The sequence below is a fragment of the Mandrillus leucophaeus genome, unplaced genomic scaffold (assembly GCF_000951045.1).
Source record: "Mandrillus leucophaeus isolate KB7577 unplaced genomic scaffold, Mleu.le_1.0 Scaffold118, whole genome shotgun sequence".
Classification (NCBI taxonomy): domain Eukaryota; kingdom Metazoa; phylum Chordata; class Mammalia; order Primates; family Cercopithecidae; genus Mandrillus; species Mandrillus leucophaeus.
In genome coordinates this window covers 1,388,599-1,412,293 of record NW_012100098.1, presented here as the reverse complement: position 1 = coordinate 1,412,293, position 23,695 = coordinate 1,388,599, and the positions used below count along the sequence as shown (strand labels likewise).

Sequence of the window (23,695 nt, the reverse complement as noted above, 5' to 3'; positions counted from 1 at the left end):
GCTCTCGAACCCCTGTCTGCTCTGGGCTTACAATCTACATGGATAACCAAATGCGCTCCAGGAAGTTACACAGCACTAAAAATACACTTGCATTCATATTACACTTCACAGGTCACAAAAATCTTTCATATGACTTATCTCCTGTGATCCTCACAACAGCCCCCTGTTTATAGAGAGCATCAGAAAGGATAGGCCGGGCGCGGTGGCTCAAGCCTGTAATCCCAGCACTTTGGGAGGCCGAGACGGGCGGATCACGAGGTCAGGAGATCAAGACCATCCTGGCTAACACGGTGAAATCCCGTCTCTACTAAAAATACAAAAAACTAGCCGGGCGAGGTGGCGGGCGCCTGTAGTCCCAGCTACTCAGGAGGCTGAGGCAGGAGAATGGCGTGAACCCGGGAGGCGGAGCTTGCAGTGAGCTGAGATCTGGCCACTGCACTCCAGCCTGGGCGAAAGAGCGAGACTCCGCCTCAAAAAAAAAAAAAAAAAAAAAAAGAAAGGATGAGTGATGTTACGGGTCACGCAGACAAGCAATGGCCGAATTACTAGCCTCCGAAGGACTGTCACCAGATTGGTCACCGTGGAGTACCAAGTAGTGCTGCTGCATAAAGGCAACACTGAGAGATGAAGCCCCTTTCTCCAGCATCTGTGTGGGTGGAGGGCCAGGGATCCTGTCTGTTACGCACATTGAACAAACTCAAGTTTTGCCATCCACTGGGCGTCCTGCAGCACAGCGGTGTGGGCGCATCTCCAGGACCTCTCCCTACGGGGTATGCCCCTCATCTTGTGGGGATCGGTGCTGCTTCCAGGCCTCTCAGTCCGGACTGAGTTGGGAACCCTGTCTGCGTCCCCGGGCCGGGCTCGCAGCCAATGACTCCGCTCGGCCTAGGGAGGCGGCAGAGAGCCCATCGGGCTCCTCCTTCTCTCTAGTCTCTATGGCGGAAGTGAGTTGTCCCAGCCGAAACACCCCAGCGTTCTCGGTGGTGGGTTGAATGGACTCGTCCACATAAGGGGGATCATCATCACCATCAAATCTTAAAATCCAAGACATAACCACGAAAAGAGCAGCCCCCAGATAGAGAGCAACACATAACTATTTGTGTGTGCTCCTGTGACTACGCGGATGATGTGGGCGGCTATATGCATGCGAGGACCCGGCTAGCCGGGTACGTGCCCCCTCCGGGGCCACGGGATCCGGTGAGCCTCCCGGCGCGCGGGGGGCGGTGCGGCTTCCGGTCCCGGCTCGGCCTCCGACCCAGGTGGTCTGGAGCCTGCCGGGAGAGTGGTGGCATCTCAGAGGCTGGTTGCGGACGGGGGTTGGGGGAGGTGGGAGCTGTTTTAACCGTCTCCCCCCTCTCCTGTGCCGGCGTGGGCATCCCCTGGGGCGGCGGAACGGGGGCCCTCCTCCAGCTTCCGAGTCCAGCCAGCCTGGGCGCGGGGCGCCGCCCCCGAGACACCCGAGGAGTCCGCTCTTCCCTGATTACGTGGACGGTAGAGGTTTGCTCGTAGTGGCGGCCGGGGGTACGGGACCCGGGCGGGAATTCCTTCCTGCGTCCGTCCCGAGTCTCTTGATATGAAGCCAAGTAAGCTTTCTGGTTTTGCTTTTAGCCGGCCTCTTGTGGTTCAGCGCCGCGTGGAGGTTGACGCGTACCTGCGGAGGTCGCACCTGGGCGTGAGGAGGAGGAGGAGGAGGAAGGGCATGAGCCGAGCTTGAGGAATCCGTGCTCCAAACTCTACACTCAAGGTGGGAATTGGCGCACCCTGTGCTCCGACCAAGCTTGAGAAGAAGGCGGCTGTTAATCTCTGCAACTCGGGGGGACCAGAGGGACGAGACTTGCCAGACCCTACTCTGGTGGACCCTGCTGCTCACTGCTCACTGTGTGGTACAGGGGACAACAGGGTTTTCACAGACCAAATGTGGCTGCTGTGGGAAGGAGAATGGGGTTGGTCAGGACTGACTTCTTGGAGGAGTGGATGCTAAAATAGCACGTAGAGTGAGGGAGGAGCCCAGGCTTGGGGCACAAGTGAGATGTATGGCTTGTATGAACGATTGAGGGGGACACAAGAGGGAGAAGTCGTGGAAGAAAGGGAGCCAGACCAGAGCCAGGAGTCTCCAGATGGGAAGAAGACTGCTGGATGGAGTGGAACTGGAGGGCAAAACGAGCAAGAGAGCCCTTCTCATTCTTGATCCAGGCATGTAGAAGAAACTAATCTAGCTACCCCTGGAAGGACCTGGAATTCCTGGCTTGGGATGAATTGAGTAGTTGTTTTGTACAAAGTACTAGGAATTACCATTATAGTGATGAATGGAATATAGTCTCTGCCTTTTAAGCAGAATATAGGAATTGTCTGCCTAGTGGTAGAAACAAAAACAAAACGTGATGTTGCGTGATAGTACAGGTAGACGCGAGCTGATCGCCAGGTGAGAGGCAGAGCTGGCCTGATCTCTGTGCAGTCCACAGACTGTTGCCCTGTATCCTGTGCTGAGCAACAGTTTAAAAGGGGGCAGACACAAACTGAAATATATTTTTTATTTTCACCGTCTGTCAACCAGATGAGTGAAATACACTTAGAAGAGAGCTGCCAGGATTCCATGCAGATAAGATGTGATGTGGAACAGGCATGATTTTGAGGACTGGGGACCTTCAGCCTGTAGAAAGGGTGAGGGGGTGGTGGAACAGCTGCCCCTAAATAAAAACTCACTTGTGGAAAAGAGGTGAGACTTTATGTGGCTTTGGGTACCAAAACTAAAACTAAAAGTAGTTTGAAGCACTAAGAGACAGATTCTTCAGTAGAAAGAATAACTGGACTGGGTGCGGTAATCCCAGCACTTTGGGAGGCCAAGGCAGGTGGATGTCTTGAGCTCAGGAGTTCGAGACCAGCCTGGGTAACATGGCGAAACCTTTTCTCTACCAAAAATACAAAAAATTAGCCAGGTGTGGTGGTGTGCACCTGTGTTCCCAGCTGCTGGAGAGGCTGGGATGGGAGCCTGGGAGGCGGAAGTTGCAATGAGCAGAGATTGTGGCACTGTACTCCAGCCTGGGTGATGGAGTGAGACCCCATCTCATGAATAAAATAAATAAATAAATCAGAATAACTGAATAGAACTTCCTGAACATTGAGTGGTTGTTGTGAGAGCTAGTGAATTCCCTGTCAGGGGAAGTTTGCAAGCTGAATACTCTGAGTTATAAGGAACTTGAAGTTCCCTCTCCCTCTGGGCATGTATTTAGTTATTTCCTATGTTCTGGTTCTCAAGTCTCTTGTCTCTCCTTCCCACTCCCTCTACCACTACTGTTGTATAGCCTTGCGTCATCTCTTGGCAATAACAATGTACTAATGAATACTTAGTGGATGTTTACTACTTGTCAGATACTGCTTTTAGTGTTTTATACATGCTAACTCATTCAGCCCTCAACCCTTTCAAGGTAGCCATTATTATCTCTTTTGTATATATGGCAGATAGGTGTTAAGTAACTTGCCCAAGATCATGAGCATGGAGCAAGTGGCAGACCTGGAGTTCCAGTCCATGTTGTATGACTTTCAAGTCATCGTTTTTAACCACTATTCTACTGTATTTTACATGTGTTACCTTAATTCTCACTGCTATCCCCGTTTACAGATAAGAAGTTCAGAGAGGTTGAGTGATTTGCTTAAAGTCACAGAGCAAGATGTAGATGGGGTGAGATTCAAACCCAGGACTCTAGGGCATGAAAAACCCCCACACCTGATTATGCTGCCTTCTGTAACTACATCTACTGTAGTGGTCTTTAACTGACTTCCCTGCCCAGCCTTTGTGCCTTAAATCCACAAGTTTTTACCCTGGAGTCTGTGGATGTGGGTGTCCCTAGAAATAGGTGAGATTTGGTATGTGTGTGTGTGTCATGTTTTTAAAGCCCAGCCTTCATGGCTTCATTGACTTCTCTGAGTAGTTTGTGACCCCAATACAGTTTAGAGCCATTCTTTGCCCTTTAGCCAGAGGTACTTTTCTCTTTTTTTGAGTTTATTTTATTACTTTGTTATTTATTTATTTATTTTTGAGACAGGGTCTCACTTTGTCACTCAGGCTGGAGCACAGTGGCATGATCTCAGCTCACTGCAGCCTCAGCCTCCCATGTTTAAGTTATCCTCCTGCCTCAGCCCCTCAAGTAGCTGGGACTACAGGTGCCTGCCACCAGGCCCAGCTAATTTTTTGTATTTTTGGTAGAGATGGGGTTTTATCATGTTGCCCAGGCTGGTCTTGAACTTTTGGCTCAAGTGATTTGCCTCAGCCTCCCAAATTGCTGGGATTAATGTGAGCCACCACACCTGGCCCAGAGGTACTTTTCTGATGCACAGATTTGATCTTGGCACAGTGCGCTGCTCTTAGGACAGAGTTCAAATGCCTTAACCTGTTCATTCAAGGTCCGAGGAAATCAAACTCGTCTTTCTGTACTTCTTACTCCCACCCTGTACTCTCTCCATGGTGATAATGTTTAGTTGCCTGCTTTTCCTTCATTCTGTCAGCCTGAGGGCAGGGGCCGTGCTTGCCTTTGATGTCTAGTACCTGACAAAGGTTGCACAGTGAGCATCTGCTGTAAACTACACTGAAGGTTGTAAAGTGGAATCCCGGCCTGTCGTTTGGACTGATAACTTTGCAGCTCTTGCGCTTTCTGATCCTGAGAGTTGATGATTCTCTGATAGTCTGTGCTGCCAAAATGCAGAGAAGGGCCAGTGGAGGCAGAGGCCGAGCTGAGCCTAGAAGGAAGTGAACAGATAACATGTGGACTTGTCAGCATTCTGACCTGGGCTCCTCTTGCAGGGTGGCCCTTGGGTAGGGTGAAGATCCCTTGTCTTTATCCTTGTTCCCCACCTTGGTGTGGGTTACTGGGTGCAGGATGAACTGTCGCTCGGAGGTGCTGGAGGTGTCGGTGGAGGGGCGACAGGTGGAGGAAGCCATGCTGGCTGTGCTGCACACGGTGCTCCTGCACCGCAGCACGGGCAAGTTCCACTACAAGAAGGAGGGCACCTACTCCATTGGCACCGTGGGCACCCAGGATGTTGACTGTGACTTCATCGACTTCACTTACGTGCGCGTCTCTTCTGAGGAACTGGATCGTGCCCTGCGCAAGGTTGTCGGGGAGTTCAAGGTAAGGGTGTGGCACAGCGGATGGCGGGGCCTAGGGTGCCCTCCACCCCAGCTTGTTGTTGAACCAGCCTCTTCTTCCTGAGTGTGTGAATCGGGTTCTTTCAGGTTCTGAGAAACAGGCGTGTTGAGAGCTCCTCTTCAGGGGAGGGCGTGTGTGTGTGCGCGCGAATGGTGGTGAGGGAGGGAGACACTCATAAATGTGCTTGGGGGAGAAGGAAGAACAGGAAGCTGAGCAGTGTTGGTGGCCAGGCCCCCTGGGGCCATCCTTGCTTCTGTGGTCTTGACCTTCTCTCTGACTACGGCTCTCTCTGCTTCTGTTTCCACTTTTCCTTTCCCACATGAAACTCCCCCAGAGGGTGGCTTGCTTGGCTCAGGTGGCTGCCATCCACAGATCTGTTTTGGCGGTGTGGCATTGTGTGCCTGGGTGGAAGAAAGATGTGGAAGGGACATGGCCGGCTGCTGCTGTTGGTCACCTCAGGAGGTGGAAGTGGTAGTGTGGTTCTCCTCTGGTCTTTGTTCAGAGTCACAGTGTTTGACCATTTCATTGAGTGGGTACTTTTAAATTTTAAAGTAGCGAAGATAATTTTTCTTTTTTCCTTTTTTTTTTTTGAGACACAATCTCACTGTGTCACCCCAGTCTTGAACTCCTGGGCTTGAGCAGTCCTCCCACTGCAGCCTTCCAAGCAGCTGGGACCACAGGTGTACACCACTACCACCACACCTGGCTAATTTTCGACGATTTTTTTTGCCAGGCCTGGTGGCTACGCCTGTGGTCTCAGCACTTTGGGAGGCTAAGGTGGCCAGATTGCTTGAGCCCAGGAGCTCAAGACCAGCTCCGGAAACATGGCGAAACTCCGTCTCTACAAAAAATACAAAAATTAGTGGGACGTGGTGGCACATGCCTATAGTCCCAGGTGCTTGAGCAGCTGAGGCAGGAGGATTGCTTGAGCTTAGGAGTTCGAGACTGCAGTGAGCCATGATCACGCTACTGTACTCCAGCATGGGTGACAGAGCAAGACCCTGTCTCCAAAAAAAAAAGAATTTTTTTTGGTACAGATGGGGTGTCACTGTGTTTCCCAGGCTGATCTTGAACTCCAGGCTGGTCTTGAACTACTGGCATGAGCCTAAAGGCATCTGCTCTGGGGTTAGAACACAGGGGAGCTGTGTGTCTGACTTTCATTCCATAAATACTTGCAGAGCCCTTCACTGTGTTGAGTACTGTGTGCTCATTGCAGTGGATTGCCCAGTGTCAGGCGAAAGCTGTCCCTCATTGTCCTGCCAAACCCAGAAAGGGCAAGTTCATCAGCGGTTTCCCAGTCACCCTCAAGAGCAGCAGCAGCTCTCAGCTCTCTGTCCTCTAGGTGTCCGTAAGAGGCAAGTGGAGCAGAGTGGTGAAGAGCATAGGCTTTGGAGCTGCACTCTACCACCCAGCAAGTGTGTGACCTTGGGCTAGTGGTTCCACTCAAAATTGGAATAGTAATCCCACCTGCCTCAAAGGGTGTGTGCACTGCAAGGACTGAATAAGTCAAATATGCCCAGTGTTTGGAACAGAACCTGGCACACAGTAAACATTAGAGATACTCATTCAAGGTTACTTGACCTTGGTTTGTCAATGAAGGAGAGCCTCTTCCTGATGAGTGTGGTTCAGGATTTCAGGCATCCTTACCCTCTGGGTTGGCATTAACTCAGATGGAAAGGAGCTTCAGGGTCCTGGCTGCCCTAGGAAGAGGAGTATGGGACCACCCACACCCATGGGGTGGCAAGGGCAGAATCATTGGACTGGATGGTCCTGTTTGCTTCTCAGGGAAGAAGAGGGAGAAGCACCAGGTCTGGTCTGTCCTTCAACTTCCCTTCCCCATTCTGTTGCTTGGTTTCCCTCTTTTTTAACAAGGATCACTGGGCTCTACAGTTCCCTCTTCCTGCGCTCATAAAAGAGACTGTGAACTGGGCGCAGTGGCTTGCAACTGTAATCCCAGCACTTTGGGAGGCTGAGGCAGGAGGATTGCTTGAGCCCAGGAGTTCGAGACCAGCCTGGATAATGTAACAATACCCCATCTCTAACAAAATAAAAAAAATTAAAAATTAGCCAAGTGTGCCTGTAGTATCAGCTACTCAGGAGGCTAACATGGGAGGATCGCTTGAGCCCAGGATTCCGAGGCTGCAGTGAGCCATGATTGCTCCACTGCCCTCCAGCCTGGGTGACAGAGTAAGACCCAGTCTCTTTAAAAAATATCGAAAGAATTATGTTTAATTGGCAGTGGAGAAGACAAATAGTTTACAGGGGAAGAGGGAGATGTTGATGAGGTGATTAGAACATTTTGAAGGATATGGGCTAAAGAGGTGGTGTGGAAGGAGAAGGCCCTTAATGCAATGTAAAGGTGAAAAGCAAGGATTTAGAAATCAGACAATCCAGATTCAAACCCTGGTCCAGCCATCCATAGGCATGTGACTCTTGCAAGTTACCTTACTTCTCTAAGCCTCATCGTGCCTTGGTGAAAGCTCATGGGGTTGTTGGGAGGAGCCAGTGGAATTGTGTATGTTAAGTTCCTGGCACAGAATATGTGCCTGCAGACCAGTAGTTATTCCTGTAATATCAGTTCTTCACCAAGCTGGAGGAATTGGGCTTGGAGACGGATTTTGTTGGTTTGCTTGAACTACACAATTTCAGGTTGGCAGTTTGCTGTGTCACTTCACCCAAATCGTTTACCCTCTCCCAGTCTTGTTTCCTTGCCATCCCTGGATGATTACTAGAGCTAAGAGAGCATAATTCCCTGGGGTGTGGGAAGCAGGCCCTCACAGGTGGAAACTCAGAGGCCTTGGCATGCTCATTCGTTCCCTTCTTCCCCAGGATGCGCTGCGCAACTCTGGTGGTGATGGGCTGGGGCAGATGTCCTTGGAGTTCTACCAGAAGAAGAAGTCTCGCTGGCCTTTCTCAGACGAGTGCATTCCATGGGAAGTGTGGACGGTCAAGGTACATGTGGTAGCCCTGGCCACGGAGCAGGAGCGGCAGATCTGCCGGGAGAAGGTGGGTGAGAAACTCTGCGAGAAGATCATCAACATCGTGGAGGTGATGAATCGGCATGAGTACTTGCCCAAGATGCCCACACAGTCGGAGGTGGATAACGTGTTTGACACAGGCTTGCGGGACGTGCAGCCCTACCTTTACAAGATCTCCTTCCAGATCACTGATGCCCTGGGCACCTCGGTCACCACCACTATGCGCAGGCTCATCAAAGACACCCTTGCCCTCTGAGCCTCGCCGGATCCCTGGGAGCTCCTTGATGGCTCCCAGACCTTGGCTTTTGGGGATTGTACTATTGGGCCTTTGGCTCTGCTGCCTGCTTGGGGTCGTTGGTGAGACTTGGAAGGGGCAGCCCTCGCTGGCTTCTTGGTTTTGTGGTTGCCAGCCTCTGGTCATCCTTTTAATCTTTGCTGACGGTTCAGTCCTGCCTGTACTGTCTCTCCATAGCCCTGGTGTGGTCCCCCTTCTTTCTCCACTGTACAGAAGAGCCACCACTGGGATGGGGAATAAAGTTGAGAACGTGAGTTTGGGCTGAGCCATCTCTCCCTTTTGTTGTTTCTGCCCTGATGTGTTAACACTTTCTGGCATTCCTCTGAGGACACAGATGTGTGTGGAGGGCATTGCTCCAAGATGAGAGGGGTGGGTGGATGGGATTAAAGATGTATTAAAATGGACAGATTTTGCACTTGACTGGCTATTCACACAAAGCAGGTGTTACCCAGATGTGGCCATAGCCAATCCCATGAATGAAGGTGCATGGTAGGGTGAGGGTCTGTTGCTTTTGGATGTGACTGAGCTGCTCCTCCCTTCCCCCCCCACCAATCGACTCCCTATTTCAACACTTCCAAACTCACTTTCCTCTTTTTTTTTTTTTGTAAACTTTTGTTTTGCAGATTATTTTATCACCCAGGTATTAAGCCTAGTACCCATTAGTTATTTTTCTGATCCTCTCCCTCTTCCCACCCTCCAGAAAGCCCCAGTGTGCGTTGTTCCCCTCTGTGTGTCCATGTGTTCTCGTCATGTAGCTCCCACTTACAAGTGAGAACATGTAACGTGATAACATGTTGGTTTTCTGTTCCCGTGTTATCTCCACCTTTTCTAAGGAAGCTATGACATCCCTGGCCTTTATGTTGTCTGGTCTTGCTTCACCGTGGCCCCAGAGAGTACCTTCTCTGTCTTCATAGAGCACACAGATCCCCATGTGCACCAGAAAGGTCATTTGATGTGGGTCATGTCTGGAGACAGATTGGCCAACTTGAGATAGTCTGGTATCTGGTGACACTTCTTCCAGCTTGGGCTGGTCATTGCCTCCATCACTCACATTCATTTCTACACCCGCATACTCAAGCCCCCATTGTGTGCTATGCTCTCATCGATACAGTCCATGCTTTACAATGCTTTTTGGCTGCTTCTGGGCCAGTTCTAACCAGACTAAATGAGGTGTGTGTAGGGAGGGATGCTAAGGGAGAAATGGGGTGGGAGTGGGGTATCTTGTCCATGGTCCTGGAGCAGTGTAGGTAGTCAGGATGACCAGGAAGTGTTTGCACTTGGAATGCGTTTTTCCCATTCCAAGTTACCCTTGGCCATGTGATGTTTCTACTCTTGATCTCTGGGTCATCAGAGAGTTGGAGGACTCAGGAGGGGGGTTTATAGTTGAAGAAGGCCAATTTCTAGCAAGTCCTTGATAGCATGAGACACCCCACTTGGCCTGCTGCGGTCTGGGGACTCTTCTTGTTTTCCTACCAGACGGCCATCAGCTGATCTAATCCCTTCTGAGGGGACTGGTACAGGTGTTGGCTGGCAGTGACTTTATTTTTTAAAAGAGGACTCAAGGCTTGCTACAGAATTTGCAACAGAATTGTACAAGAATTGCTACAGGTCCAGCTACAGACCTGGCAGGAGGGTCTTGCCTCTCTGTCCGCTTTTCCAGTCTCTCTGCTTTTCTGCAGCTGAACTCTGCTTCACAATCCCACCCTGGCTTGGCTGTGGGACACCTAGCTGGCAATGGGCCATCCTGGTAGACAGGACAGTAATATTCCCCTCCCTTATGGCATTGCGATTTTCTGAAGTGGGGGACTGATTTATCCGGAGTCAGGACTGGAGTCCTGGTGGATCAAATCTGTGCTCTCCCATTGGTCTGTAAATGTGACTCTTCTTGGCCTATGGGGCCTGAGAAAAGGAGTGGAGGTGGGCCTTGAATTCCCCATGCTCTGCTCTGCTCTGCTGTACCTGAATGTCCCCCTGCTGTGGAGTGTGCAGGAGGCGTTGGCCTGCTTGTCCAGCTCCAGGAGGCTTCTGAAGGGGATGATGGACGAGGAAGGGTGGGACTCACTCTTATGGCTGCCCATGTGCCTCCTGGCTCAGCAGCCACCTGGGCCCCCTAGCACCATAGAACTTTGGTCTCGGGACAAAAAACTCAAGAATGGGGACAATCACCTTTGTCTTGTGTCCTGCTCAGAGGGGCAGCACCCCAGCCTGCAGCTGGGATGGGGTCTGAGGATCTTCTCAGGACTCTGCCTAGGTGTACCTCTTGGCCCACTTTGCGAAGGGGAGGGACTCTTGGGGACATGGCTTCTGGTTTTGGCTGACTGGACTCGCATGGGGGTGCCTGTGGGCCTTGGGGATGAGAAGAAATACGATGGGCCCAGAGTCTGGGCCTGTGGAGAAAGGGCCGTAGCCACAACGGCTGGAGCTCTTTGTCTAGGAAGTGCCCGAGCGCTCTGTGCAAGGGGTAGGGGCGTAGGGCGCCTGGGGTCCGCCCCTTGGTTCCCTCCCCCCGACGCAGCCTCCGGCCCGCCCGCCAGTCTGGGCTCCCGCACATCTGGCGATCCCGCCACATCTGGGCAGCCGGCGCTGGAGCATGAACGGCTCTCAGGCGGGCGCGGCGGCTCAGGCCGCCTGGCTGAGCTCCTGCTGTAACCAGTCGGGGTCGCCGCCAGAGCCCCCCGAGGAGCCGCTCGCGGTGCAGGCGGCGGTGCTCGGCGTGCTGTCCCTGCTGGTGCTTTGCGGGGTCCTGTTCCTGGGCGGCGGCCTCCTCCTCCGCGCCCAGGGCCTGACAGCGCTGCTGACCCGCGAGCAGCGCGCGTCCCGCGAGCCCGAGCCCGGCAGTGCCAGCGGAGAGGACGGCGACGACGACGACTACTCCTAGGCGTCCAGCTGCGCTCGGAGGTCGCGGTCTCCAGGCGGCCCCTGACTCCCAGCGGTCCGGAGCATGCCCGACGGCTGCTGCGGTCGCAATCCCTTACCCGAAGCGGCGCGCCCCACACAGGTGAGAGGGAGGGTAGCGGGAGTGTGGGCGCGGGGGTCCGGGGGGCTACAGTAGCTTCCTTACTGAGGAGGCTTCTTGGGGCGCAGCAAGGCACCTGTCTGGGGAATGGGCTCTTCAGCGACTCCGGTTCCCACCTCTGTAAGTCCACGGCCGGCCGGTGGGGCTGCAGCCACCCAGGTGTGCGGAATCAGGAGGAGGCCGCCCCGCCCGGGATTGTGTCTCCTGCAGCTCCGGCCCCCTCCTCCCATCTTAAATGTTCCAGCATTAAGCTTTTTTTCTAGGAACAGAGGCTACTGTGTAACTGTGGGGTGGTTGTGGAGGCAGGAGGATGACAGAGGAGGGAGTCTAGAGGCCACAGTGTGCTTTGGGGGCTTCTTCCTTAGCCCCCACCCTCAACCCCACGGTCTGCATCTGCCCCGGCCCCTATAGGTCCTAGGCCCAACTCTGCGGGCCCCAGCACTGCCCACTCCACGGGGCTGAGGAGATAGGCAGACAGCACCAGCCTTTGGCCTCAGCTGCCTGAAACCTTTTCCCTGGAAGGGGGCTTGTGGGAGATTCCTTGCCTGGCCTCCCTCTTGAGACAGGGAGAGGAGTGTGGTCATGTTTGAGGGCAGAGCCAGGGGCCTGGGTGGCCCTGGGGAATGGGGAGGTGTGTGGAAGGCCCTTCCCTGGACCCTGCTCAGGTCGTGGGGGCGGGGGGGAGGGGTGAGGGGTGGGGGAGTAGATGTAGCCCAGACAAAGAGCTTTGTGTGGTGTGTGTTGCGGGGTGTGGATGGCAGGGTTCCTGACAGCTGGGGGGCCTCAGAAGCGCTGCTCCAGGAAGTAGGGCTGAGGACTCCCAGCTGTGGGGGCTCTGTCTGGGTGTCTCGCTCTGTCTTTCCAAGGACAGGAGCCATCTGGAGGGAAGGGCCTGGGTGGCCTGAGGACAAGGTAACTACAGGTGAAAGCCACCTGGGACAGCCACAGGGACTGGAGAGGCCTTCTCTGTTCCTTCCCTCTGTTCAGCTTTGCACCTAGGAGCCCCTGGGGGTTTCTGTGGGTGGAAGTGTTTGTTTGTCAGGGGTGACTTTGGCCTCTCTTGCCCCCTCCCCGATTCTAGAGCCCCTGCCCTGCTTATCTGGGGTAGGGCAGGGTCCCAGTTTCTATCCGAGAAACGAGTCAGGCTGGGTGCCTGTGAGGGGCAGGGGAAGGATGCTGGCAGGTGCAGCTAAGCAGCTGCGAAGCTGAAGACGACGTGTGATCCCTGCCCAGCAGCCCAGGATTTGGCGCTAATCCTGGGCAGCGGCGCCACACTGGCCTTGCTGAGCCAGGGACTTCTCACCTCAGGGTCCCCTCCTATCCCCTACCCTGCCCCCTAGGAGGGAGGGTTGTCCAGCACCCTGAGGGGTGTGTGTGGTGTGTCTGTTACTGCACCTGGCACAAGCAGGGGGTTGGGCCCAGGGGACATTCCCCCCCTCCCTTTGCTGGGGGAGAGGGTGGGAACTTCCTCTCTTGATTATACCCGGTTTCACCCAGCTGCCTTGCCTGTCACCCTCTGGCCCCACACTCCTCTCCTTTCCCAGCTGGGAGAGAGGGTCTCCAGATCACTGGGAACCCCTTCCTTTTATACATGGGGAAGCTCAGAGAACAGTAAGTGACATGCTTACATTAATGACAGAGCTGGAAGCAGACCCTGGCCCTGATTCCAAGTTCAAGCCCCATTCTGGCGCTTGGGGGCCCCTCTTGCTCTGTCCTCTTCCCTTCCCTGCTTTCTCATCACTCTTGAGATGCTGGTGCAAAACGCGGCCTCTCTTCATACATTTGCGAATCAGGGATGGACCCCCAAACCCCTGTGTCACTGCCCCCTTCCCATCCCGCTTCCCTGGGGCCCTGCCTACCTTCTTGCTGTGGGGAGCAGTCTTCCAGATGCCGGCAGCAGCTCCTCAGCCAGCTGGGCTCAGCTTTCCTGGCCTGAACCTGAGGGGGGATGGGCTTAGAGGGTCAGCTGGAATAAACATCCGTGGAAAAAAAATCCCAGCGGTCAGAGCTGAGGGATCAGGGCCGAAGGCTGATGACCTTCCGTTTGGCCTTTGGGCTCAAGTTCCCGTGGTGTGAGGGTATAGAGTGATTTGGTGTTAGGAAGGGCTGTGCCCCCAGCATCATCGTGTCTGCTCACACCCAGGACAGGGCTGGGGCAGGGGTGTAGAGGTGGGGGCAAAGGCTTTCTTCATCCAACTTCCTCCTGTTGCTGTTTCTGAGCCTAGTGCTTGGAGGGCAGGGCGTGGGGTGTGCCTGGGACCTCAGTGTTCCTACGGGAAAGGACTGAGATGTTTGCCGTGGAACTCTGACCCTGGTCAAGGCTGTCAAGCTGAGTGGGCAGGAAAGAATGTGGAAAATTGGGAAGTGGGTGCTGCTGTTACCCCGTCAGGCTCCAGCTGGGAGTGAGAGGTGGGGGATGGGTACAGGTCTGAGTGCCAGGGAGAGAAGCCAGGCACCTGGACTCCTAGCCAGCTCACTTAGCCTGCACTGTCCATAGGGGAAGGGCTGGAACGGCTGATGGGTTCAGATCTTGCCCTAACCTTCCTCCAGCCCCTGAGATTTTCCCTAAGCTGGGAAGGGCTGTGAGAGGTTTATGGAGTCCATTCCTCAGTCTCCACGTAGTGCAGCTCCCTCTCCAACAAAGACACGGGGGTGGCTCTCTCTACAGATTCCTGAGCCCCGCATCATCTGCCAACCAGAGAGCTCTCCTGCTGCCGCTCTGGGGGTCCCCTGCCACCTTCAGCCCATTCTTGCTGCAGATGAAAGACTGGGAGATACCTGGCTTATGGTGAGACCTCAACCTGGGATCCTTGCACCCAGCCGCTGCCTCTGAACTGCTCCACTGGACCTCCGGAAGTGCTCAGTGTGGGCCTGGACTTGGGAGACTTGCACTCCCAGCCCACTTGGGACCTGCTGCATGTCCTGGGCACTGAAGTGGTCACACATCCTGGACGCCTGGTGCAGCAGGTGCTGGCTGTGCCCCCTGCCTTCTGGCCTCTGAGGACATGAGTGCAGCACTTGTCCTGTCAGGTGTGAGGCAGCAATGGTCTGACAGTGACCGGCCCCTGCTGCAAGTCAGTGCCTCCCATTTGCAGGCCTGCAGTGCCCCCACAATCCAGGAATGCTGCATCACTTTCTGTGGCCTGTTATTAAATATGCTGGTAATGCAAGCTTCAGGTCTACAGTCTATGTCTCCAGCCCTTGACTCTAGGAATTAATGGTTTGTTCCCCAACTCTCCTCCAGTTGTATCTGTTTCTAGCAGATATAGCAACCCCAGCCCCTGTCCCCTGGCCTCTCCTCAGTGGTGGCTTTTCCCCTTGCACCCTCAGATCCACATCTTCCCAGGGTGGGTGTGAAGTGGGGCAGAAAGCCACCCTCACGCCAGCACTCGGCTGCCGCCCTGTGGCCAGTGTGGGCAAGAGCACCGCTTCATTCAACCAGTCACTGTTGGGGTCTGTCTCATCAGAGTCCAGCCTGAGCCTTGGCTTTGAGATGAGAGTGGGTTTCGTGAGCATGTGCATGGAATTCTAGATTGCAAAACCTTCCTTAACCTCAGTCTTTTTGTTTATAAAATGTAGGTGACAATATCATAGGTTTGTCATTGATCAAATTGGTAACATGCTTATTTATTGAAAAAAGTCTTTCTGCCTAGTAATCATCCTGTGGCATAATTATTTTCCCTGAACCTGACCATCCCTAGAGAGGAGAGAAGAGAAGAGGAGAAAAGAGAAGAGAAGAGGAGAGGAGAGAAGAGGTATAGAACCAACCCTCTATTCCTGCGAACACTCATTTTATTCTCTTTTCCATGAGTATTTACTGAGTGACTGCTCCGTGCCAGGCATACTCTGGGACGTGGGGATGAGGAAATAAATAAGACAGGGCTGGGCGCGATGGCTCACACCTGTAATCCCAACACTGTGGGAGGCCGAGGCGGGTGGATCATGAGGTCAGGAGTTTGAGACCAGCCTGACCAACATGGTGAAACCCCATCTCTACTAAGAATACAAAAATTAGTTGGGTGTGGTGGTGCGTGCCTATAATGGGGAGAATTGCTTGAATCCAGGAGGCAGAGGTTGCAGTGAGCTGAGATCCTGCCACTGAACTCCAGCCTGGGTAACAGAGCAAGACTCCATCTCAAAACAACAACAAAAAAAAAACCCCCGCCCACACACACACAAAAACAAGACAGAAACCCTGCCCCTGAAGAGCTCACAGTCCAGTAAAGAGTGGTGCTCACAAAACTGAAGTTAAAATAGACAATGAAAAGAGCCCAGAGTGACAGAGCCGAGAGCAGAGAGTGAGAGCTCTGCTGGGATTAGCAAAGCACAACTCACAGAGGAGGTGGCATCACCACTGGGCATTCGCCTGGGCAAGAAGGGGGCAAGAGCATTTCAGGCAGAGATTTGGAGGTGTGAAGCAGCAAGCTTCAGAAGCAGGGGGGCTGGGGCAGGGTGGGTGAGGGAGGTGTGACCAGGGTGGTGGGTAGGGCCAGCCTGGGCAGGAGTTGGAGCTTACCCCAGGAGCAGTGAGGTGTCTGGAGGGTTTCATGCGGGAAGTGACATGTTAAGATCTGGATCTTAAAGAACTTGGCGGTAAGTTTGTGGTGGCTAGAAGTAGAAAGGAGGCAAGGAGGCTGTTGTCAAAACCCAGAAAAAAATGATGATAGTCGCCTGGACCAGAGGTAAGAAGAGGGACAGGCCTGGGACACCAGCTGTGGTCACTGGTTGGATGTGAGGGATGAGGGAGAGAGGAGGGGAGGACGATGTTCTGGTTTCTGGCCTGAATACTGTGTGTGCGATGGTGCCACCCACTGAGAGGATGTGTTATCAGTTAGAACTTTTTTGGTCTGAATTTATAGAAAACCTAAACTATATTTGGCTCAGGCAGAAGGGAGTATATTGGCCCATGTAACTGAAAAGTCTAGGGGTGGTTCTGGACGCAGGCCCAGCATGATTCAGGGCTCCATGGTGGGAGCAGGCCTCAGTTTCCCCTCTTCCTATAGCTCTGCTTGCCTGTGTCGGCTTCTGGCAGTAGAGCCTGGTGGTTGAGAGCAAGGACTCTGGAGTCACGTGGTCTGGATTTGAATTCTGGCACCGTAGTTATTAGCTGCATGGCCTGACAAGGCCCTGAACCTCTCTGTGGCTCAATTCCCTCCTCTTTAGGTTGGGAAAAAATAGGGCCTAGCTGGTGTCATGTTTTGTTAGGATAAAGTGAGATCCACACATGTAGGGTGCTTGGCACATACCTGACACCAAGAAAATGCACTGCGAGTGTTGATGGTGTGTGTTCCCGGCCTCCACGTGAGGCAGGGCGTTGGCTTGAAGCCTCTCAGGTTCAAACCTATCAGGAAAAACGGAGGTCTTCTCCCATGTCACTTGGGCCAAACCCCGGGGTTTGCTGCTGTTGGGCCTGTTTGTGCTAACCCTGAAACAGTACTACGCTGAGAGTATGGAATGTTCTAGACTTTGGTAACATGCTGTACTTGGGTTGGGGTAGAGGTGGAGGGAACACCACAGACTGCAGGGTCCAAAGCAGAGGGGGCTGTCTGTGCACCAAATCTGGGCCTGTTCCATCCTGGGGTGAACAGATGCTGGGTGGCCATGAGATAACTCATGTCTGCTGCCGATGGGGCCATGGGCAGATGGGCAGCAGATGAGCTCAGCTGTGGCTCCTTAAGTTAGAGGGGAGCTGTCAGGTGGACAATGAGTGTATAGGACTGGAATTCAGCGGAAAGAGTTCTGAGCCCTGATGCTGCTGGAGGTGGAAAGTGAAGCTGCAGGAATGCATCAGAATGAGGCGAGGAGGCAGGGAATGGAAGACGCAGCCCTGGTGGACCACCACTTAAAGGCAGGGGCAGACAAGGAGTGCTCAGGGATAGGAGAGGGAGCCCGAGGAGTGGACTCTCTTGGCAGTTGAGGAAGAGAGGATTTCGGAAACTGAGGGGTTGGACAGGGGCCTCCGTACCCTGAGCAGTTCTGGGGTGCTGGGAGGGGACCTGAAGCCTGGAACCTTGGAAGGAAGAAGTGGGGAAGCCTTCCGCCCAGCTGAGCTGCTCCCAGCACTACCCCTCAGGCTCTGAAAAACGCTCCACACAGAGGAAGACGGTGGTGCAGTTGCCTCTGGTCTGCAAGCCCACTGCAGGGTGAGGAACAGACTTATTAGAATATACTCCTTCATGCTGTGTGAATGCTTTCCCAGGCACTTGTCTCACCTAGGCATAATAAGACAATAAAAAAATAAAACAAACACACAAAAAGGATCTTCATCCTGCTCCACAGCTGCCAGGCTGCCCTTCCCAGCCGCAGCTGACTTCCGCGAGGCTTCTGTGAGTCCTGCCAAGAGGCCAAGGCTGCAGCCGCATGCCCACACCCACCACTCCTCTGGGTGTTCACCTGCCCCGGTTCAGAGCTGTGGCCCCTCTGAGATCCCTCCTTGAGAGGCTGTGCTTTATGGCCACGCCTTCTACTCTTTCAACCTGCTCACTCCGACATTGTCACTCTGGTCCCTTGACCTCTTTTACCTCTGCTTCCTCCCTGACCCTCAGCCCCTTCCCAGCTGCCCCACTTCCAGTGTAGATTGCCTGGTGCATTACCTCAGTCACTCTCTTGCCCATGTCCTAACTTCACTCCATCCACAGAACCGTCCCGGTGAAACCTCATCCCTGGATGACTGCAACTCTCTATCCTTTGGACTTTTACCCAGGCTGCTGGGTGCCCCCAAAGAGTATCACACCCTTGAGCAGACTGATGGCACTGAGAATGGTCACTGGGTCCCGCTGCCTGGCCCTCGCTGCAGCCAGCTGTCTCCCCTGCTGCATGACTGCAAGCCTTCCCCGCTCTTTCAAACCTGACCCTCCCACCTCCCAAGTCTGCTCAGGTGCCCTCTCCTCCTCCTACTTCCCACGGAAAATAAGTGGGCAGAGGAGGGCTGGGCCTCCGCCTCTGCAGCCCCTCCGCCCCGGTGCTGAGCTGCCCCGCTTCCTCCTTAACTCAATTCTTCAGTTGCTCCTCTGTTGGCTGTCGCGTCCAAGCACACTCCGGTTTCTGCCACCTTAAAATAGCGCTCTTTGCACCCACTGCCGCCTCCGGTTACTATCCTATGTCTCACTTGTCTTTACAGCCAAACTTCTCTAAAGAGTTACCCACGCTTGCCGTCCCCACTTCCTTGCCTCCTGTTTATGTCTCCATCCTCTTCATCCTGGCCTCCACCCCAGCTAAGCTGACGGCCAGGTCTTCAGATCCCCTGGGTGGTTGCTCCAGAGGCTGCTCTCCCGGCCACGTCTGCTGTGGCTGGCCCCTTCTCACAGCTCTCCTCCTCCTGTGGCAGTTCCCGAAGAAGATCGGTGCCATCAACAGGAGAGGATGAGACTGTGGGCTCCAGAAGAACACTGCTGGGGCTTCCCCCTGGGTCTGCCACTTGCTGTGTGAGTTAAATCCTCTTCATCCTTAGGAAAATGAGATAGTGATCATGCCCACTTGGCAACACTCAAACAAGATGAAGGGCACCTTAGTGTCTGGACACTGGGGCTCTGGAGTGCCTGCCAGGTTGAATCCAGGCTCCCTCAGTTCCTAGGCCTGCCCTTGGGGCATCTCCCCTCTCTCCTTGAGAGTCTTGTACCAGGGTTTCCTCTTTCCTCTCTCAAAACCAAGTTCCTCCAGGCTGTCTCCTAGATCTTCCCCTGGGCTCCCTGCTCTTCCCCTGCATGGAAATTGCCACCTCTCTGCCCATGGCTCTGAAATCAGCAGCCCCAGCCTAACCTGGCCCCTGAAGGCCACGTTAATCTTGCCACCCATTCTACAGATATTTTTGAGCAGCTACTGTCCCAGGCACTGGAGACTGTGTTGTACACGGGACAGAGAGCTCACGTACTTGCTGGTGGGAAGGGCCCTTCCGTGCACCTGTGAGCAAATGCATGCGGTGCCTGCAGAGAGTGATTGTGCTGCAATGGAAAGACAGCAGGGTGACGGGGTGGAGACCTGTGGCGGACTTTCATGAAGGTGGCCAGGGAAAGCCTCTCCAAGGAGGTGACACTTGAGCTGAGACCTGACCTGTGAGGTGACTCCAGCCAGGGAAGATCTGGGGCACAGTGTTCCTGCCAGAGGGGCGGGAAGTTACCGGGGTGGGAATGAGCCTGGTGTGTCTGAGGGGACACCAAGAGGCTAGTGCGGACAGAGAAGGACTGTGGAAGGTGCCAGAGCACACCCACAGCCAGGTTCTTCCCTCGGGAGCCATCTCCCTGGCAGGTTCTGCATCTTAGAGGATGGTTTCTCCACCCCAGCAGCTGTCCCGGATTCCCCTCCACAGCCAGTGCGTCACCAAATATGGTCCCTTCTGCCTGATGGAAAGCTTCGTTTCATGTCCCCGGCCACCACCTCGCCTTGCACCTGGTCCCTGTGTCCCTTGGGGCTTCTCAGCCCACCCATCCTCCACACTGTTGTCAGAGTCGTGTTTAGCAGAGGAGCGTTCTGTCTGGCCACACTATCTGGTCCCTGTTTCACACTCTCTCAATGTGGTGTCCACTGCTCGTAGGATGGCGTCTTCTTGTGGCCCCTAAACTGCTGCCCTCTTGAGTCCCTGCTCCTGCATCTCTCACTACTGTCCCTCACATGCTCCACCATCTCTAGTCTTCTGGGCCGTTGAGGATGCTGTGCCCACCCTTCTGCCAGGCACCGAGTCTTCAGTGGCCGTGGAAGAGTGCTAGGCTCCAATTATTCACCCCTCATCCAGCCGCCACTGCTTGTAAAGCTTGTACTGCGTGCCAGGCACTGCTCTAGGCACCAAGGGAACGAAACTGGTGGAATTCCCTGCCCCTGTGCTGCCTGCTTTCTTGTGAGGTGAGACAGATGATAAACCATACAATTTAAAAATAGAGCCTGTCAGATGGTATATTAACTCCTGGGGCTGCCATAACAAATACCACAAACTGGGTGGCTTGAAACAGCAGAAATTTATTCTCTGATAGTTCTGGAGGCCAGTAGTAGGAAATCCAGGTGCTGGCAGGGCCATCCTCCCTCTGAAACCTGTAGGGGGGTCGGGTGTGGTGGCTCACACCTGTAATCCCAGCACTTTGGTAGGTTGAGGTCGGAGGATCACTTGAGTTCAGGAGTTCAAGACCAGCCTGGGCAACATAGTGAGACCCCCTCCCCCATCTCTACAAAAACATTAAAAAATTAGCCGGGCATGGTGGTGCATGCCAGCTACTCTGGAGGCTGAGACGAGACTCACTTGAGCCTGGAAGGTTGAGGCTGCAGTGAGCCATAATTGTGCCATGCACTCCAACCTGGGCAACAGAGCAAGACTCCTGCCTTCAAAAAAAATCAAACAAACAAACAAACAAACAAACAAACAAAAACCTGCAGGAGAATCCTTCCTTGCCTCCGCCTCGCTTCCAGTGGTGACTACTGGTGGTGGCCGGAAATATCTGGCGTCCCTTGGCTTGCAGCTGCACAGCCCAGCTCTGTCCCATCATATGGTGTTCTTCCCATGTCTCTGTCTCCAAATTTCTTATGAAGACACCAGTCCTCTTGGATTTGGGGGCCCACCCCAGTCCAGTATGACCTCATCTTAATTTAACTAATTACATCTGCAATGATCCTACTTCCAGATAAGGTCACATCCTGAAGTGCTCAGGGTTAGGACTTTAGCACATCTTTTTGCGGGGGGACACAGTTCAACCTATGGAGCAAAGCAAAGCAGGGACGGTGCATGGAGAGAGCAGGGGAAAGGCTGGAATTTTAAATGGAATTATCAGGGAAAGTGTCGCCAAGGTGGTGTTTGTTTGTTTGCTTGTTTGTTTATTTATTTATTTATTTATTTATTTTTGAGACAGAGTCTTGCTCTGTTGCCCAGGCTAGAGTGTGGTGGCATGATCTTGGCTCACTACAACCTCCACCTCCCAGGTTCAAGTGATTCTCCTGCCTCAGCCTCCTGAGTAGCTGGGATTACAGGTGTGTGACCACCACACCTGGCTAATTTTTTATATTTCTTGTAGAGACAGGGTTTCACCATGTTGGTCAGGCTGAGTCAGGCTGGTCTCAAACTCCTGAACTCAAGTGACCTGCCCGCCTTGGCCTCCCAAAGTGTTGGGATTACAGGCATGAGCCACTGCACCCGGCCAAGAAAGTGTTATTTGAGCGAAGACCTGAATGAGAGTGGGCAATAGAGAGAGTGGGGAGGGGGCAGGGTGGAAGCACTCCAGGTCATGGAACAAGTGCTGAGACCCAGAGAAAGAAGCATGCCTGCTGTGGTCGGGGAACCACGGGGAAGTCCAGGGAGCTGCAGTGAGTGAGCAAGGGAGCACCGATGAGAACATAGAGAGGCTGCAGGTGAAGTGGGTCTTCCATGGAGAGCCAGAAAATGGACTTGTCTTGCACATTTTCTCAGGAAGCCACTCAGAAAGAGTGTGCTCTACCCAAACCAGAGCATCAACCTGAAATGATGGAGGCCTCTTCATGCTCTGGAAGAGAGGAAAGACCAGGCAGCCTGTCTCTTGAGTTCTCAGTTGTTGGAAATCCATAGATGGCTGCAAATGCTTGTTGGCTGGAAATCCATAGATGGCCAGTGTGTGGGGCAGCTTCTTCTTGAATACAGGTCCCATGCCTGGCTCCCATCCTCACCATCCTCCCAATACACACAGAACCTCACTGGACGCCCAAGATGTACTTTAGTGAAGGATCAAGTAAGGGTTCCAAACCCACAAAGGTGATGAAGCTTAGCCAACTCTCTCCTTTCTTGTTTTTATTTTTGTTATTTTGTTCTTATTAAAACAGGGTATTACTCTTTCACCAGGCTGGAGTGCAGTGGCGCAATCACAGCTCATTCTAATCTCAAACTCCTGGGCTCAAGTGATCCTCCTATTTCAGCCTCCCCAGTAGCTGGGACTACAGATGTGCGCTGCCACATCTGGCTATCTCCTTTCCACCATATAGAGTTCCCTGATGTTTTTGCTCCATGGTTTCAGGTTTCAGGTGGCCATTCAGGGAGCTGTCCTCAGCCTGAGCCTCTGCTCTTTCTGCATGGGGAGCTCCTGGGGGCTTCAACTCAAGCTCCATCTTTGGAATCTCTCTCTTCTTGAGCAACCCAAACCCATTCACCCCTATGAGAGCTACTCTTTGTTGAAGTTGACAGTCTATGTGGTGAACTCTCCTCTTTTCTTGACTTTGAACCCATTCCTTGCAAAACAATCTGGCTCAAGGTGGCTGTGTCTCCTTCTTGGACTGGTTTGCATGATAAGAGCCGCTATATTAACTGGGAACTTCCTTGCCCAAGCCATCTGCTCAAATGCCAACTCCGTTAGGATGGGGATTTCTGCTGTTTTGCACTGCACATGGAGGACCATGGGGAAATATGTTATGGAACAAGGGGCACTGCCCCTTAAATTTTTCCTTTGATCATAGAGTGGGGAGGAGGGGGGAACTGTAAATGTATGATAGCTCCTTAACTTTCTCAAACAAAAATGTATAAACTCCCAGAAATGTCCTAGAATCTAACAGCGGCACATTAGAGTTGGTCATATGATATGCTGCTGGCGTGAACAGAAGATTTAGGGAAGTGTTAACAGCAAGGGTTAAGGAGGACAGTTGGTAGACTTACAGATACTGTCATGCTCATCTTTTGGATTTAGCAATAATGAAGTTTTGTGAGGAAATCAAATAATTCCAAAATGTTTTCAAGGCTGTCAATTCTTTAAATACCACTCTTCATGGATTTGCATTTTCTCCCAGTGTGCAGGCGGGATGGAGAGGGACATGGCCATGTAACTGGTTGAAAATTTGAACGGCATGCTCTTGTACCTGCGAGGGCGTTCCAGAGGCTATGAACACATTGGGAGCAGACTCAACCACTTCAAATGCACAGGTGGCTGGTGAATGGAAGCTTTGCTGCCTGCTGGTTCCCAATTTTGAATGTATCTTTTTGTTTAAAATGTCTTTGTTACAAACTAAATGTTACAAGAATTGTAGGGGAAATGAATTAAAAGTAGAAACAATATTTCATCCTTTGTCATTTTAGAGAAATGATGAATATTTCAAAACCATTTGTCAGAAAGCAGGGAGTTATGTCCCACTTCTCCTCCCCGAGAGACCAAGGTGGTGTTTCTTTCAGTGGGTTCCAAGGTCCCCTAGCACCAAGGGACTTTTGTGGGTGTTACTTGAAAAAAGGGTGGTTAATAACTTGAGGAGTTTGTGTTAAGCAAAGATAAACAGGCTTCTTTACTGTAGTTCTTTAAAGAGGCATTACTAGGCCAGTAGCGGGATGAATCTA

At 53.0% G+C, this 23,695-nt stretch overlaps 1 protein-coding gene and 1 long non-coding RNA gene across 5 annotated transcripts; both read left to right on the top strand.

Moving 5' to 3' along the window:
• Positions 1-1,223: 1,223 nt before the first annotated feature.
• On the top strand, positions 1,224-8,682 carry ATG101 (autophagy related 101). Of its 4 annotated transcripts, none has more exons than XM_012002298.1 (4): positions 1,224-1,497; positions 1,609-1,744; positions 4,799-5,126; positions 7,974-8,682. In XM_012002298.1, exons 3-4 carry the CDS (start codon positions 4,875-4,877, stop codon positions 8,376-8,378), a joined length of 657 nt encoding a protein of 218 aa, XP_011857688.1. In that variant the 5' UTR covers positions 1,224-1,497; positions 1,609-1,744; positions 4,799-4,874; the 3' UTR covers positions 8,379-8,682. The 4 variants fall into 4 exon arrangements, with proteins under 4 accessions (XP_011857688.1, XP_011857699.1, XP_011857713.1 ...); XM_012002309.1 differs by having other exon boundaries at positions 1,229-1,326; XM_012002316.1 differs by having other exon boundaries at positions 1,275-1,303.
• Positions 8,683-15,930: 7,248 nt separating this feature from the next.
• On the top strand, positions 15,931-23,422 carry LOC105555368. The gene is made up of 3 exons (XR_001008461.1): positions 15,931-16,026; positions 18,761-18,857; positions 23,158-23,422. It is a non-coding gene; the product is annotated as an uncharacterized LOC105555368 (long non-coding RNA).
• Positions 23,423-23,695: the final 273 nt, after the last annotated feature.